Source organism: Asterias rubens, chromosome 5 (assembly GCF_902459465.1).
Source record: "Asterias rubens chromosome 5, eAstRub1.3, whole genome shotgun sequence".
Classification (NCBI taxonomy): Eukaryota; Metazoa; Echinodermata; class Asteroidea; order Forcipulatida; family Asteriidae; genus Asterias; species Asterias rubens.
Genome location: NC_047066.1, coordinates 9,447,690 through 9,464,035, shown reverse-complemented (window position 1 = coordinate 9,464,035; position 16,346 = coordinate 9,447,690). Strand labels below are relative to the sequence as shown.

The 16,346-nt window shown below is 38.5% G+C and overlaps 1 protein-coding gene across 1 annotated transcript; it reads left to right on the top strand.

Moving 5' to 3' along the window:
* Nucleotides 1–2,123: 2,123 nt before the first annotated feature.
* LOC117290939 (retinol dehydrogenase 11-like) lies at nucleotides 2,124–15,998 on the top strand. Its single transcript, XM_033772513.1, has 4 exons — nucleotides 2,124–2,523; nucleotides 9,950–10,192; nucleotides 11,915–12,223; nucleotides 14,193–15,998. The coding sequence occupies exons 1-4, from the start codon at nucleotides 2,331–2,333 to the stop codon at nucleotides 14,456–14,458; spliced, it is 1,011 nt and encodes a 336-aa protein (XP_033628404.1). The 5' UTR covers nucleotides 2,124–2,330; the 3' UTR covers nucleotides 14,459–15,998.
* Nucleotides 15,999–16,346: the final 348 nt, after the last annotated feature.

Below are 16,346 nucleotides of genomic sequence, written 5' to 3'. Positions count from 1 at the left end.
TTTTGGCAGAAATTATGTAAGTGTCTAGTTTTGGAGGAAAGGAGTAAAACAGTTAGTTTTAATTTCACCCAATTAAAAAAAGTGAAATCCAAATAATTATTTTAAAATGGTTTCTTGTGTTTCTGGGGACAGACTAAAGCTCAATCATTTACAGGCTCGATATTTCATGTTTGTTTGGTCACATGAAGTGCGGATACTTGTCTTTGGCAGTTAGGTCTACTAATTCGGGGTTGTTGTTTTTTTCGACACAAAACAAAATCAGTTTATATCAGTCCTTGGATATATTCACCGTTTCACCTATTAAATAAACAGTTTCTTAAACCTTTATAAACATCTCCTTGGAATACTGTCAGAGACCACTGCATAGCGGGATTGCGTCTTATCTCAGTTGAGCCATTCTTCCTCCATGGTTGAGCCATTTTCTCTTTTATGAGTCAAAATAAAAACCAGCTCAGAACAAATCCACAGATTTGACTTCTACCAAAAGTAACAAATCCCCGAGGCTTAAGAACCCGCTCTTGTGGCAAGCGGCACTTTTGATTTTGAAGTCTCCCTGTGAGAGCTTATCCCATGGTACAAAGGCGATTACATAAAGTTAGTTTAAAAGCCACAGTTGGATGTTTTCTTAAGGACCCTTCTTGAGACTTGTCAAGTCTTTTCACTTGTGATATTATAAGTAATCTGGGATTAAGTACTTAGCATGTGGGTCTATTATTCAGGTTGTGATATACAATTCCGGAAGTGAGGATGTCCGATCTTCAACGACAGTTTGGAAAGCGAGACTGAAGCACAAAATGTCACGGTCTTTCTGCTGAGGAAGTTTTGAAACCGGAGGTAGGGCTTATAATTATGGTCCAGCGTTAGCAGCATCTAATTGCATTCTAAATGCCGTATACCTAAAAGGTTTTCAAATTCACTGACGGCAAACTACTGCAGAGCCAACCCGACAGGCCGATGGGTTCGAAAAATGGCCATACCTAAAAGTAATGTTTTCAAATTCACTGACGGCAAACTACTGCAGAGCCAACCCGACATGCCGTTGGGTTCGAAAAATGGCCATACCTAAAAGTAATGTTTTCAAATTCACTGACGGCAAACTACTGCAGAGCCAACCCGACATGCCGTTGGGTTCGAAAAATGGCCATACCTAAAAGTAATGTTTTCAAATTCACTGACGGCAAACTACTGCAGAGCCAATCCGACAGGCCATTGGGTTCGAAAATTTGCCATTAATAACAAGTTGTTTTGTATACAGTGCAGTGCAATACAATGAAAATGCATAGTTAATCCACAGGCAAGAATCATTTTTATAAATCAGACAATATTTTAAAGATCTAGTGCAATATTGTTCTTCTTCTGGTGGCTCTCGTGACGTCATTGCGTCCTGCGTGATACATTATTGCTCATCTACTGCTGCGAATGTGATCTCCCAAAATAACACACTTGTTTCGGGAAATCCCGAACAGTCACTACCACTCTATAAATAAACACGCCCACCACTACTAAGTTCTTTCTAGAAACCTCCATACATTTCTTACATCATTCCCAAATTAAAACAGGATGATCAAGTTGTTCAAGGTTTACGTTCGCTCAGTTTGAAAATTTAACCATTTGATACTTGATAGAGTATACATTGGCAATGATTGAGACCATACAATGCATCAACAAGAAACTTTTACTTTTGTGGGAAATGTATTTGGAAAAATGTAAATGTATGTAGCGGTTATAAGTGGTTATTGAGCGTGTACGTGTGGGGCATGTTTTGGGAGCAACTTTGCACATGGTAACTTTGTACACTATCGAGGCTTACATTGATTGTATCAACATTACACCTGTACATGTACATAGGCCAACCCAGTGCATTACGTGTGCATGAGCACACACACACGATCACAGAGAAAGTGTACACGCAATACGACAACGAGCAATGTAATCGGGGTATAATAGCGTTACGACCGGACGTGGGCTGTTGCCAAAACCTTACGTCATCTCATTCTGGTACTAGCTACCAATGAGAGAGTCTCTCGGAATCTGACGTCATCATGTCACCCGCCGTGTCGTCACATTCATTGATAAAAAAAAAACGGTACCGTGACTCGCGACCATAGAGCTATGCTCGCGACGCAGTTTGTGTGTGGGTTGGAAATCTTCAGTGAGACTTCAAGGATTCTAACAAGTTGACTCAAGTCGTTAAGTCATCTTCGTGTTTAATCGGTAAAGGGGATTCGTGCTGTGGTCTACATCAAAAGTGGCGAAGGGATTTACAAACGCGCTTACCCGGACGATTTGAACAGCTTTTCTTAAAATAAAATAAAATAGTGGCCAGAATAATGGCTGACTTGACGAGTGTGACACTGGGGCAATGGGAACTGTGGGACGGGCCCCAGTATCATCGGATTTTTCTTGGAGTCTGTGTGTCCGTCACTCTGTTGATGTGTGTTAGTCTTTATTATTATCTTGTCAAAGTTGCTGATCGATGTACGTGTACAACTCGACTGGACGGAAAGACTGTTATCATCACTGGTAAGATGTTTATTCGGATTTATAACGTTGCATAATTAAACAATAACAACAAAACAGGCAAGAAATCAGTGGACTGCAGCCGATTTCACGAAACGCTAGGATTAATCCTATCTCGAGTTAGGACGAGTAACTCGTCCTAACTTAGGATTAATCTTAAGGTCTGCATGCTACAGTGCAAGGCTGGGACTCGTCCTAAGTCCTAAGATTGATCTTAAGTTAGGAATAGTTTGTCGAAATCGACGGCTGGTCATTATTTGTTTTCGGTTATTTCTTGATGCAACAAAAAAGGTTTAAAAAATTGTCAGTTCCAACTTGTAAAAATTCCGAAACAATTTTACATAATAAGCTAAACAGACTGTTGATGATGACGACGATGACATTTTATGATATTAATTATTATATTCGATGTTCATATCAAATCATGAAATTTCAATTGGCGTTAGCTGTATTTATTTTTTACTGGACACTTGCTAAATACTCAACAAAAATTTTCAGCATAAAAACTTACTTGGTAACGAGTAATGGAGAGCTGTTGATGGTAGTATAAATCATTGTAAGAAACGGCTCCCTCTTCTGATGAAGTGATGTAGTTTTTGAGAAAGAGGTTATTTCTTACTCAAATGTCATAAGACTTCAGAGGGCAGGTGCTGACGCCTTTCTCATGCATCTGATGAAAGAAAGCACACACATTATTTGTGCAACAAGGGTGTTTTTATTTCAATAATGTTCTCTTGCATCTTCAAAGACCAATTGAGTCAAAATTTCCACAGATTTGTTTATTTTTATGCATTTATGTTGGGAAACACCAAGTGAGAATACTGGTCTTGACATTCTAAAAAATGTTTACAGTGCATTTAAGAAACAATGTAATTCAAACCCGGTTCAATCAAACATCAGTGACAGCATTTTGAAAACAATAGTATATCTGAATGAAGAGCCGAGGCAGATTGACCGAATTAAGAACTCATTAAACATTCGATTCCGGGGCGAGACGACAATCGACCATCAGTTTTCCGGAAATGCAGAGGTAGGTGCTCCGGATGGGCACGGCGGCTCGCAACCGAGAAACGCGCCTAAGCACCAGATGACTCACCAGCCGTGATATTGACCATTTACAAACCGCGGAATAACATTTTGTGTGCTAATTGGGGCCATTGTTGGAGTTTAATTTACTGCTCGTTAACTCGTTAACTACTTGATTTAGTGTGGTTTTGGGGATTGGGGATAAACTATGGCGGGTGGAAGACTGACAGTTATGGTGGGAAGTTTGGAGTCTAATAATAGTTTGTGTTGTCCTATGGTTTACCAAAGAGCAAGGGTTTAACCAAGTAGCTACCTCTATGGTTGAACTTGGTTTTACTTCTGGTCTCTACCGTTGTTTGTTTGAAGTCTCCACCAATAAATGTTCTTGTCAATCTGTACAGCATACTTTTTCTCATCCCCTAAGCTGGCTAGAAGCTTCAGGCCAGAAAAAAAGCTCAATTGAATTGTTTTAGGAACAGACTTGGCACCATCTCTTCATCTTCTTTATCCAGCCTCTTCTTATCCAGGATGGTATACGTGCGTAGACGGTGTTTCACAATAGGAGACTTTCACACGCTAGGCGGCAGCAGACATACCGGGTAAATTTCCATTGTTTACGTAGTTCTGAACATGCGCATAATTCTGAGAACAATGGATTTACCCAGTAAGTCTGCTGCCCTCTATCGTCCCAGAAAGTCTCCCATTGTCCCTCTGTTTGCAAAGATATTCCTGCGTTCTTCCGTCTTGTACTGAGTGGCAGAAATTATTCCTTCTTCCCGATTGATGCGACTTGGTGTCCAATCCCCACACTAAGTTAGAACTCAGTCCACAAGTTGTGTCGGCAATACTCTTGTACTTCAAACGGTGTTGTTGCTCAACAAATGTTTCGCTGCGGCTTCGCTTCATCGCAACATTTATAAACAATCGACGACTTGTTGTGCTTGTAATGTACCGGAATGACCCCTCGACAAATTATTCTATCGCTCAAAACAAAATAACATGTCAAAGAAATATTAGCCCAATAAAGTAAGCAAACAATTTAAAACCACACTGACGACAACTTTGTTTCATAACGATGATAAATTGTTCTAGTTTCAATTCACTCCAACCGAGGCGAGGAGCTGTGCTCCAGCCGAGGCGAAGAGCTGTGACATTTTGATTGTTTTTAAAATCTGTTTTTTTTTTTTCACCGGCCGCAAAAAAAAGCAACCTAAACGAGGAGTAAACACTACCCGGAAATGTTGAGTTTTTCCCGGTCTACAATCACCGCCTCGCCTGGTGGCAACCAACAACGGTGACCACAGCTACGGCTTCAAAGCTTCAAGTCAACCGGAAATGAACAGATCGTTATTACAAACCGTATTTTACACAACTCATTTGGCAAGGACTGATGCAGGCATTGTTTTCTTACAGCTTGGTTGCGTTGTAATAATACTGTTTATGGATTTGATTAAAAAAAGGGTCTGACCACAAAGGTTGCACTGTTCTTAAAAACGGTGACTGGGTTTACAGACTACTTATGATTTAGGGGCGGGTCCATCTGGAAATGAGCGAAGGGGGTAGGGCTACAAAGTGGGAAATGGATAACAGAAACGGGTGAAATAATATCTAAGTTTAGTAATAAATATTTCCGAGATAATTTATATAGCGCATTATGCAGGAGCCTCTTTTTGAAATACAACACATCAAATAATAAAATATTATAAAGCAATTTGTCAGCAGAGAAATGTATCAGACTGGATGGAAGGACAGATTGTTCAATTTTTGTTTATATTTTTTTTTTTATTTTTTTTTTTTTTTTGGGGGGGCCGCACGGGGAATTTTTAAGGAGTATGATGTATGACAATAATGCATTTACCGGCCGGACCACACCACTTGTTTTATCCCTTTTGTGTCAACCGTTGAGTTTTAATTATACCATAGCCTTGCAAGTCGGGATAAACGCTACCGTCGTAGCATACGTGGGCAGCAAAGAAGCGAAGGTTAATTTGCGTTCGTGAGGAAATTTCTATGGCCACATTTATCAAAAACCATATTAAAAAGTACATTTACTTTTCGCAAAAAGCATGGCATCGTTACACTTTAAGCATTCCTAATATCGGTTATCGCATGTTTTTGACACTAGTGATGATAAAAGATAAACTTGTAGGAAAGTAAAACAATAAGATGGCACAGTAACACGCCAAACAAAAGGCCAATGTTGTGTCTTGTTTTAAAGGCACTGAACACACGAGCAAGAGGTAGTTTCTCACTCAAATATTAAAATACTTCAGGCATCAAGCCTTTTATTGTGCGTCTGAACAGTAGTGTTTTTTCTTTCACCATTCTCTTGCAACTTCGATGACCAATTGAGTCAAAATTTTCACGCATTTGTTGTTTTATGCAGATGTTACGAACACCAAGTGAATACTGGCCTTTGACCAAATGTGTCAAGTGCCTTTAATAATATTGCCTGCGTGTGAAAGTTATCTCAACATTTACTGGTGCAACAATGGAAATTCTAAAATAAAAAGCAATATCTTGAGAACTATTATGAAAACAAGTACGTGTAGATGTTGATTTTTTGTTTTGCTGTTGACCGAGACACCCCTGTGCGGGGAAAAAAAGACCGAGCGTCTCGATCGATGGTAATGTTTTGATGCCGTCAACTCGCCCTTGGCCTCGGCCGACTCAGCTATGGTAGGACTTCCCCAAAACGTGATGTTTGGAAGTTTTTGCTGAAGCTTCCACAACTGGTTAAATCGATGTCCCGTTGCGAGCATAGTATATCTTGTGATATCATTATTCAGGGAGGCCGACTTCGTCAGAATATTTGCCCCCAGGTAAAACTTTTTTTCTAATCGTGTGAGCTCGCTGATCATGAAAACAAAGAAGAGAAAAAATGAACTTAGCTTCGAGGTCGTTCAATTCAATTCAATAGAAAATTAATTTCTACATTTTGCACGGGAGGCATCATCCTAAAAAGCAGAGGCTTGTGATGGATGTGTCCGTTACAACAATTAAAAACAAAACAGTATAAAAACAACACTAAATTGTATAGAATAAAGAAATAATCAAACTTTCAGAAATGCCTTTGGATTGATAGGCCGTTCAGCTCTTAATCGGTAGCCATTAGGTCGGGAACAATCAAATAGACCAGAGTCCAATCTGGTGAATGTATATGCATGTATTTTGTTTAACCGGAAAAGGTTTCAAAATCCAACCTTTTTACCGGGTAATTATTCCAGATCTCCAAATACACTCTTTCAGTTGTGCCAAACAAACAGGAATAGGCCTAGATTAACCCACAGTCTTTCTCATAACCTACTCTAAGTGTTTTTTACTTATCATCAATACAATTTCACACCACATTCGATACGATTAATCTTTCAATAAAAAATTTGTTAAAATACTGAATATTAAACCGGCGTTCAAACGAGCACGTGTTTTCCGAACTTCAGTCGAAAAAGCGCGCGAAGAACTGTCATATTGGCGTTTAAATGTTCTCCAGTGCGTCCAGTTTGGCTGCTGTAACAAATTTTACTGCAGCTGCAACAAATCTTGCTGCAGCAGTGTGCAGAACTGATAATCTTTATATTAGCCAGTAGTCTGCCATCATGTCGTTGTTCTCACTCTGCTCGTTTCCTTCCCTCAAGTGACACATAGATCAAGGACCACGACAAAACCAGTCTGTCTCCTTGTGTGGACGAGATTCATGTGAACATTTCAACAGGACTGGCAATAGACTATTATTGAGTACGGTGTGAAATCACAAGTGTGGCAACACAGGGTGAGACGAGAGAGAGTTGTCAAAAATATTGAGGTTTGGTAGTGCCCAAAATCCAACCCCCAACCAAATTCGAATATCAATGTCTAAGAACATCCTGCCTGTTATGTGGTTTGTGGCCGTTTCCTTGTCGCTTTTTCCATCCTGCGGTAATTTTTCTTAGAACGCCAACTTCATTCACTCTTTCACGCCTGGCGCCTGCACCTTTTAGCCCATGGGATTTATACTTCCCGTTGTGACACTGTAGTCGGAAAGGTTTTCCTTCTTGCTGTTGGCTAAACCCACTCTCTGGGACTACCCTGGACCCGTTAATCCTCCAGAGGCAAGTCTCCAAAAGTAAGGATTACTGGATTTATTAGAATAACAGAACGTGAAACGTGATCCTAAGCTGCTTGAATGGCGTTTTTTTTCCTCTTTTTTTCTTCTTCACAACGGTACAAACTAGGACACAATGTTGTGCCATGATTGAGGATGTGTCCGGATTCTGTCAGAAAGATGAAATCGAAGTACAAGCACTCACAATCACACTCATTCGTTTTAACCGTCACTATTGGTAATTACTCAAAATAATTCTTAGCATAAAACCTTACGTGGTTAACGAGTAATGGGGAGAGGTTGGTAGTATAAAACATTGTGAAAAACGGCTCCCTTTGAAGTGCCATAGTGTTCGAGAAATACGTAATTTTCCATGAATTTGATTCGAGACCACAGATTTAGAAATTGAGGTCTCGAAATCAACCATCTAAACGCACACAACTTCGTGTGACAAGGGTGTTTTTTCTTTCATTATTATCTCGCAAGTTCGATGACCGATTGAGCTCAAATTTTCACAGGTTTGTTATTTTATGCATATGTTGAGATACACCATCTGTGAAGGCTAGTCTTTGTCAATTACCAACAGTGTCCACTGCCTTTAAGTAAGATTCTGTTATTTTGGTGTAATGTTAATCTGCTGATGTTGTCTTGCAGCGCAAACAAAATTGTCCACTCAACTGTTGAAGTACTTCTGACTGGTATGATGAAAGCTGGTCATCTTGTGGTGGGCAATTTGTCAATTATGAATGTTACTTCACGTGTGAAAGAGTGACAACCTTTTGATTAATCAAAAGCTTTGAACAATATTCGAATTGTTAACGAAAATGACCAGTTAATTGATTGTTTTTTTTTTTATTATTTATATAACTTAGGCCTACTCAACAAATTACTTCTTCTTTTGACTAGAGCAAGAATGATTATGCAGGCCTGTATGCTTTGTTTTTGAAAGGGCAAGAGCACCAGTGCATTTTCTCCTTTGTAAAGAGCACCCTTTAAATAGTAAATTTATTTCAAGGGCGTCAAGGCAGTGACAATGGGTCATGGAGGCAATCGCCTTCGTTGCCTCCGTCATGGAGGAAGAAATTGTGCCTTCGTGAGGTAACGGGCTTGCATACATGCTACTTCCTATTCCATGCTTAAAGAAAGTGAGCGAACTCGCGGAGCGTCCAACCCCGGCAATTAGGAACATTCCGCCCTGTGAGAACTCGCCGCGTCTCCGCTGAATTGTCGTCCCAACAGTAGCATTACAACGAGCGATTCTGTAACAAACTGTGACAAACACAATTTATCCTCAATAAAAATACCGATCGAATTTCGTGTTTTTAATCCGAAACACTTAAATCCCCCAATTTAGAAAGCAGTTCTTCCATAAATTGTTCCATTCTGCCTCTAATGTTCATAACTGGAGGGGGTCATATTATTTTCCCCCTCTATTATGCAGCCATGTCTGTGGTTAAAAACATGTTGTTCTTTTCTTACAAGTTTCAGCCCACTGAAATAATATTGTTCTGTTCTGGATTCTTGTTGGGCCGGATCGTTTATTTAGCGTACCTTTGGGGATAAACGTGTACTTTCCTGAACTCGAGGAAAGTGCGTGAGGGCCCCAGGCAAAAGGGAAAGCTACACCTCGGCGCATATTTCTAGTAAGAAATCAATCTCACAGAGTTAGCCTTGGAGAAAAATGAAGACTTGTGTGTCAGAAAGTTTATTCTCACTGGCTAGCTACTTCTGACTGAAAGTGACGATGAAAGTTTGCCATATTGCGGTGGGGAAATTGGTCAATGATGAACGCTGCTTTTTGTCAACAGAAGCGCCAGAATTTCGTTGTTCGCGATTGAAAGAGTTAATATAGCCTTGTGTGTGGTTATTCCGAAAGCTTTGACAAATATTTGAGATTAAAATACACGTAATCATGACTTGGGCATCGTCAACACAATGACACGGAGCTATAGAAAACGCCACAACTCTCAAGTGCCAAGAAACGTTTTCCGTTTGTTATTTTTAGCAAAATGTTGTACACTTTAACGCCGTATTTGGGGTGTTTAGCGGTCTGTTTGTCTATTTGTAACTTGATTTTGGGGGATCACATAATTATTTTCCTCGACTAACAATTTACAAAAGCATCTCATGCAAAAACATTTATTTGTATACTGATGTAACCTTTCGCAGTGGAAAAACAAATGTCCCCAACAACTACACTGCTCCTGTTCTCTGTCTTTAAGAAAACGTATGGCAATAATCGAACTTTTATGCCAGATTTTTGATTTACATTTATGATATCATATCAATTATGTAACTATTTTGTGTCTGTGTTTCTTACAGGTGCAAACACCGGTATCGGAAAAGAAACAGCCTTAGCACTAGCTCAACGTGGTGCGAGGGTTATCCTTGCTTGCCGTTCCGAATCCAGAGGGCTGGCAGCAGAGAGAGACATCCGGGAGAAGACAGGAAACAGCGGGGTGCACTTTATGCGTCTGGACTTGTCGAGTCAAGAATCGGTGAAAGAGTTTGCTCAGGAGTTCTGTAATGCAGAGGAGAGGCTGGATATTCTCATCAACAACGCAGGTAAATATTTTTGTGTAGCGTTTGTTAAGTGTGCAATGCCCTTTCCGATGGTGTATAGATTGTGGAAATGCAATGTGTATCATCATCATCATCATCATCATCATTCTGCATAGACTTGCGCCCGTGGCCGCCTCGTCCTCAGATTGTAATGGGGCGCTCTCTTGTAGTCGCTGCTCTTCTCAGTTCTTTGACGCTTCTTCCACTCCACCTTGTGACGTTGTCTATCCAGAGCAGCATAGGGCGGCCTCTGCCTCGAACTGCACCTAGTAGGCAGATCATCTATAGCTGCGCTGGGTAGGCCTCCCTGTCTCATCACATGGGCGCACCATTTCGCACTCCGCTCTATACCTCGTCACTCCACCGTACCGGGTGTCTAAAAAAAAACTATACACTTTTGAAATGGCTGCCGAATAAAAAATATACGATTCTGGGGCAAAATGTTTATGTGTATGGATAGCTAATGGTCTCAACTTTCATATGACACCAAAAAGTCAGGAAAATAATTCATGCCTGGGTGAGTACTGCTCACTTTTGTGACGGGTATAAAAATAGGCTGCGCAGGAATTAGCCTTTCTTGATGAATTCATGATCAAATGCGATCAGTTTGGGTTTGCTGAGTAAATTTGATGGTTTATTAAACCATTTTTTTGTTTAATTCATGAGTGAACAGGAACTGCTTTTTGTTCTTGTAGCATTGAAACTTTCCCTGGTATACTCAGTGGTGTGATCAAGGGAGTCAGGATTGGGTGATGGTACATGTTGCAACTTCCATGTTACAAACTGTGTTTTTTCACATCTGTGACTTTGAATAAAAACCTTCACCCCACATTACAGTTATTGTAAGATGAGTTGAACATTTATTTTTTTTCTCTTAATGGCCAGATGGGAATTAAATAAATTGAATATTCAAATACGGCTTGTTGAAAACAGGAATGTCACAGATGTTGGTTACTTATTCTTCAGGTTAGCCCTTGACCTGAAGTAGCCGTCATCTTGGATTGAATGTTGTAAGCTACAAAGGACTTACCTCTCACAAAGGGAAAGCTTATTCCTGCGCAGCCTAATTCTCAACCCTTCACAAAAGTGAGCAGTGTTCATCAATTAATTTCGGACTTTTTGGTGTCATGTGAAAGTTGAGACCATTTAGCTATCCATACACCTAAACCTTTTCTCCAAAATCATATACTTTTTATTTTTATTCGGCAGCCATTTCAAAAGTGTATAGTTTTTTTTTTTGAGACACACGGTATATCGATCAGTTCAGCCAGCTTTTCATTTGTGATGAAGTCTGGCCACTTTATCCCCAGCAGGGTTCGCCAAATCGTTATGCCAACTACATTGTGTTAGTATTGTAATAATAATTTATCAATAATTCAACTTTGATTTTAAGTATTTCAATACGCGATGGCTTCACCATGAAGCAACAAAAGCAGTTTCATCTCCTTATGACTAGCGAGTATCGAGTGCATGTCTACAAGGGTGTTTCAGAACAGTTTGGTATTAACAATAACAATAATAAAAAAAAATCCAGATTTCCAAATAACTTACAACAAGATAATCATGGTAGAAAACTTTGAACTGTGTGTTGCCTGTCCTGATATGTGTTTGAGAAAAGATGTAAACAATTAGTTTTGAGACAGGTGAATAATTGTGAAAACTCGTTGTTTTTACTCTTGTTCTCGCAACGATTTTTAAGTATAGTTTTTATCCATCATATTTTAGGCGTGATAAACGACGGCAGTGCTAGGACCGCGGAGGGATACGAACTCAGCTTTGGCGTGAACCACCTCGGCCACTTCCTCCTCACGAACCTCCTCCTAGAGAAGCTGAAAAGTAGTGCCCCTAGCCGCGTCATCAACGTCTCCTCTGATGCCTACCAGCTAGGTCGACTCGACTTCGACGATGGAATTCATGGGAACATCGGGAGGGTCAAATCGTACGCCAGGAGCAAACTTGCTAATTTGTTGTTTACGCATGAGTTGTCTAAGATTGTTGAAGGCAAGGACGTCTCAGCATTCGCTTTACATCCTGGTAAGTACTCTCATAGAGCTGGGGTACTATCAACTAAATAATTTGACAATATCACCCTTTTATTTAATTTGTTTAATAAAGCCCATTATTCGAGTATTTGTTTATTTGGCGATTGTTTCAGTTATTATTCCTGCTGACAGCAATTGACCTTTTTACGAAATTTGTGGAGAAATTAAAAAAATCGGCAAGGAGTAAGTCCAGAATTTTTATGAAGTTTGGGTCAAAATTTGAAACATCGGCACTCTTGCATTTTTATTTTTATTTTGGGTCCAACCTCGAAAAATACACGAGGAATAAGACAAGCTTTGTTTAAATCAATTTTGGGCCAAAATATGCAGAAACGGCAAGAAGTAAGTAAGTCCAGCATTTTTATGAAGATGTTTTTAAAAATTTGAATAATTGCACAGGGGTAAGTCGGCCTGGGCCTAAGTGCAACATTTTAATAACAATTTGGTTAAAAGAAGTAAGTCCAGCATTTCTATAAAATTTGTGTTATAATTTGAAGACTAGACAAGGAGTAAGTAAGCATTTTTGTTTTATTTATTTTTGGGTCAAACCTTCAACAGTTTTCAAGGGGTATCAAATTTGTGTCCAAGATCGGCAAGGCATTTTTATAAAATTCGGGTCATAAGTCTAGCATTTTTTTGTTAATATTGGTCATAGTATAAAAACATGGCGAGGGTTTTTTTCATATTTGTTTTGTTTATTTGGGTTAAAAATCGGCAAGGGGCAAATCGTCTAGCATTTTTATCAAACCAAAATCGTGTCAAAACTTAAAAATCCAGCATTTCTTTTATAGAATTTGGGGTCAAAATTTGAAAATCGTAAAGGTGTAAGTCCAACAAATTTTTTTTTTTTGTGAGTAAAAAAAAGGGAGACCAGAAGTCCAGGATCTTTTTTTAATTTACGCAAAACAATAAGAAAACGCAAGGGGGTAAAATACAACATTTTTATAAAATTGGTTGCAAAATTGAAAGTCTTTTACAAATAATGAAATTATCAGTAGAGGTATTTAAGAACAACATTTTTACCAAATTAATGTGGGTCGAAATTTAAGGTTCTAATTGGGACTAAGGTATACTATTATAGTTAGGGTTAGGAATTATGGAATAACTTAAACACTTGACAATAAATAATCCCAAAGTTACGTAAAATTCATGACTGAACGAGAGCAAATGAATAATCAAAACACTTCATAACACAAAACGACTTAAATACGTTTGTGCATCCCGCCATTGCTTTTTTGGCCGCGCCATCTTGGATCTCACCCTGACTTTGTGGGCCACGTCATCTTGGAATACTATTTACATCGGCAATCATTTAGAAAACGGTAACCAAACTAAGAGCATAAAATGGCAGATTCTGAAGACATTCACTCCTAAAACTCATGTCTAATGAGCAACAAGCTTAGATAACAAACTTAAACAACTTAAGAAATAGAAATGTATAATACAAAAAGGGGAAATTTACCTGTAAGAATGAAGACAATCGTAGTACGGTGATAGAGCTGTCTTCATAGGAATTATGTGAGCACCCGAAAACCCGACGTTGAGGGCGCTCGGTTTACAAAAGTATAAGTTAAAGGAAGTAACTAAAGTTGATTACCAAAAAAAAGGGGGTATGTTTTTATAACTGTCACATAATTGATAGGATAAGGGTTTTGTGTTAGAGTTAGGGTGAGGGTGAGGTGTAAATGAGGCATAGGTTTGTCAGTTAGAATTGCTACCAATTCGTAATTAAGTTAATTGCCCCACAAAAAGTATTTTTTTTTTTACAAACATGTCTGACGTATTTCAGTTTTTATTATACGCCAAAAATAATGTCTTATTAAACATGTTGCTCCTTGTACCAGCTCTGTTTCTTGTATGAAACTACCCTTGTTCCAAACATATTTTGACATTTCACTTTTTTTCTGATTGTGTACTCCTTTGTTTGACTTAATTTTCCATTTTATTCTATCCTTCCGAAGGTTCCATTGACACAGACATCAAGCGCAACTGGGCATGGTGGCTGCGCAGCCTCGCACCAATCATTTCATTCCTGTTCTTGAAAACGTCAACAGAGGGCGCCCAAACAACCATCCACTGTGCAGTGGCCGATGGTCTGCAAAAGCACTCGGGCAAGTACTTCAAAGGGTGCCGAGTGCAGAAAGTGGCGCCAATCGCAAGGGACGATAAGTTGGCCAAGAAGCTGTGGAGAGTAAGCCTTGAGATGACGGGACTAACAAACTCGTGAAATTATAAGAACATTGAACACTTTCACTTCACAATGTAGTATTGTATAGATAATTCCCCCACTGGGGTCACACTCTACAAAGCCGGTGTCATAGGAGACTTGAACCAAGTCCTAATCCCGTGCTATCGCCAGAAAACAATTGTTTTGTGATGCTGGACATCTCCCACCTGTTCTAGTGTCATAGGGGAATTCTGTCCCCTGAAGATTCTGTCCTCCATTATGATAAATTAACATGAGCTAAAAAAGGATGATTCAAAAAGAGGGCGCTAACAAAAAATGTATGTGCACAGTTTGCCAAGTTGTTGGAGGGGGATTCTCCATGTGTCTGAATCTTCAATGCACCTGTACATGTAATTGTGATCACACAAGTAAATGTCTGCAAAGTTTTAAGGAAATCAGTGCGGTTTTATCAACATTCCGATGTTGTACATTATCTTGATTCAAAGAGAGTAAACAAGTAGCTGTACCGTAACATTTGCTGCACAGGTAGGGGTGTAGCGCATTGTAAATAATATAATGATATTTCAGTCAACAATTCAAATACTACTGAAAACTTTAATTTATTCAGATTCAATTTTGATTGCTATTCTTATCCTACACTGTGGTCTGTGCCAAATTGCAGAAACAAACGAGCTACAAAAATTAAGCACACAAACATGCTTACAAGATAATGTTACCGGTCAAAACACAATGTCACATGTATTGTCTTTGACTGGTATTCATCTCATGTTTGCTTAGCAGGAAATTGCTTAGCAGTATTTTCTGCTGCAGCTCTATGACAATTTTAATTTGTAACGATTTTGAACAAATCATTTTAATTTTTAAGACTACACCATAAAAGCTAAAAAATTATCTAGTCTACACACAAAGTCACTCTGTAAATATATATTAAAAAAATATACAAAGCAGTTTAAAATATTATTATACAGATTGTCATAAATTATAAAATCACCTTGAGGTGTGACAATAAGATGAAAATAGCAAAGACGAACAGCGTATCTTGAAGATTTTCACTCATTAGAGCTAATGGATAAGTATTTAATATTTATTGTGCATTTTAAAAGTATTGCAGTTATTGAAAACAAAACAATGTCTTTTTTATATAAAAGTTCATTTCATATTAATTTTTTTTTTAAATACAATCCAAACACGAGACTTTCGCTTCTTTTTGTATGTCTTAAAGTGTCACTTGGTGAGAAGGGTATCGAAGATGACAGGCACCAAATCGCTGCCTATGAGCAACAGTCAAAAGTTGAAACTGTTGTTTATGTTTTTAAATCCTAACAAAATCCATTTGGCCCAAAATAAAAAATGTGGTTAACAGTTTCATTAATGTTACTTAGACGGTAAACATTTCAGTAGCTGAAGTTTTGCTAATATTTCTGAGACACTTTATTATTGGTTTAAGGAGAGGGGTGTTCAGTATGTATACCAGGATGTTACCAACATTGCTATACTTTAAAAATTTGACTTAAAGACACTGGACACTTGGTAATTGTCAAAGACCAGTCTTCCACTTGGTGTATCTCAACATGGAGGAATAAATTAGATCTCGACATAATATGCATTAAATAACAAACCTGTGGAAATGTGAACTCAATCGATCGTCGAAGTTGCGAGATAATAATGAAAACAATAAAAAAGTGTCCACTGCCTTCAAGGAATTGTATCTTGTACTCAAACCATCATAATTTGTCTCTAGTAATCTAGCACAACATTTCTTTAAAATGTGCATACTGGCCCCCTCCCAACTCTTACACCAGACCCCGCAAAACAAAAAAAAATAAAAAAAAATAGAATAAAACAAGAAAACTATATTAAAAAATAACATTTAAAATAAAAAATAAAATACAATCAAATAAAAAAATAACACAAAATAAATAAAATA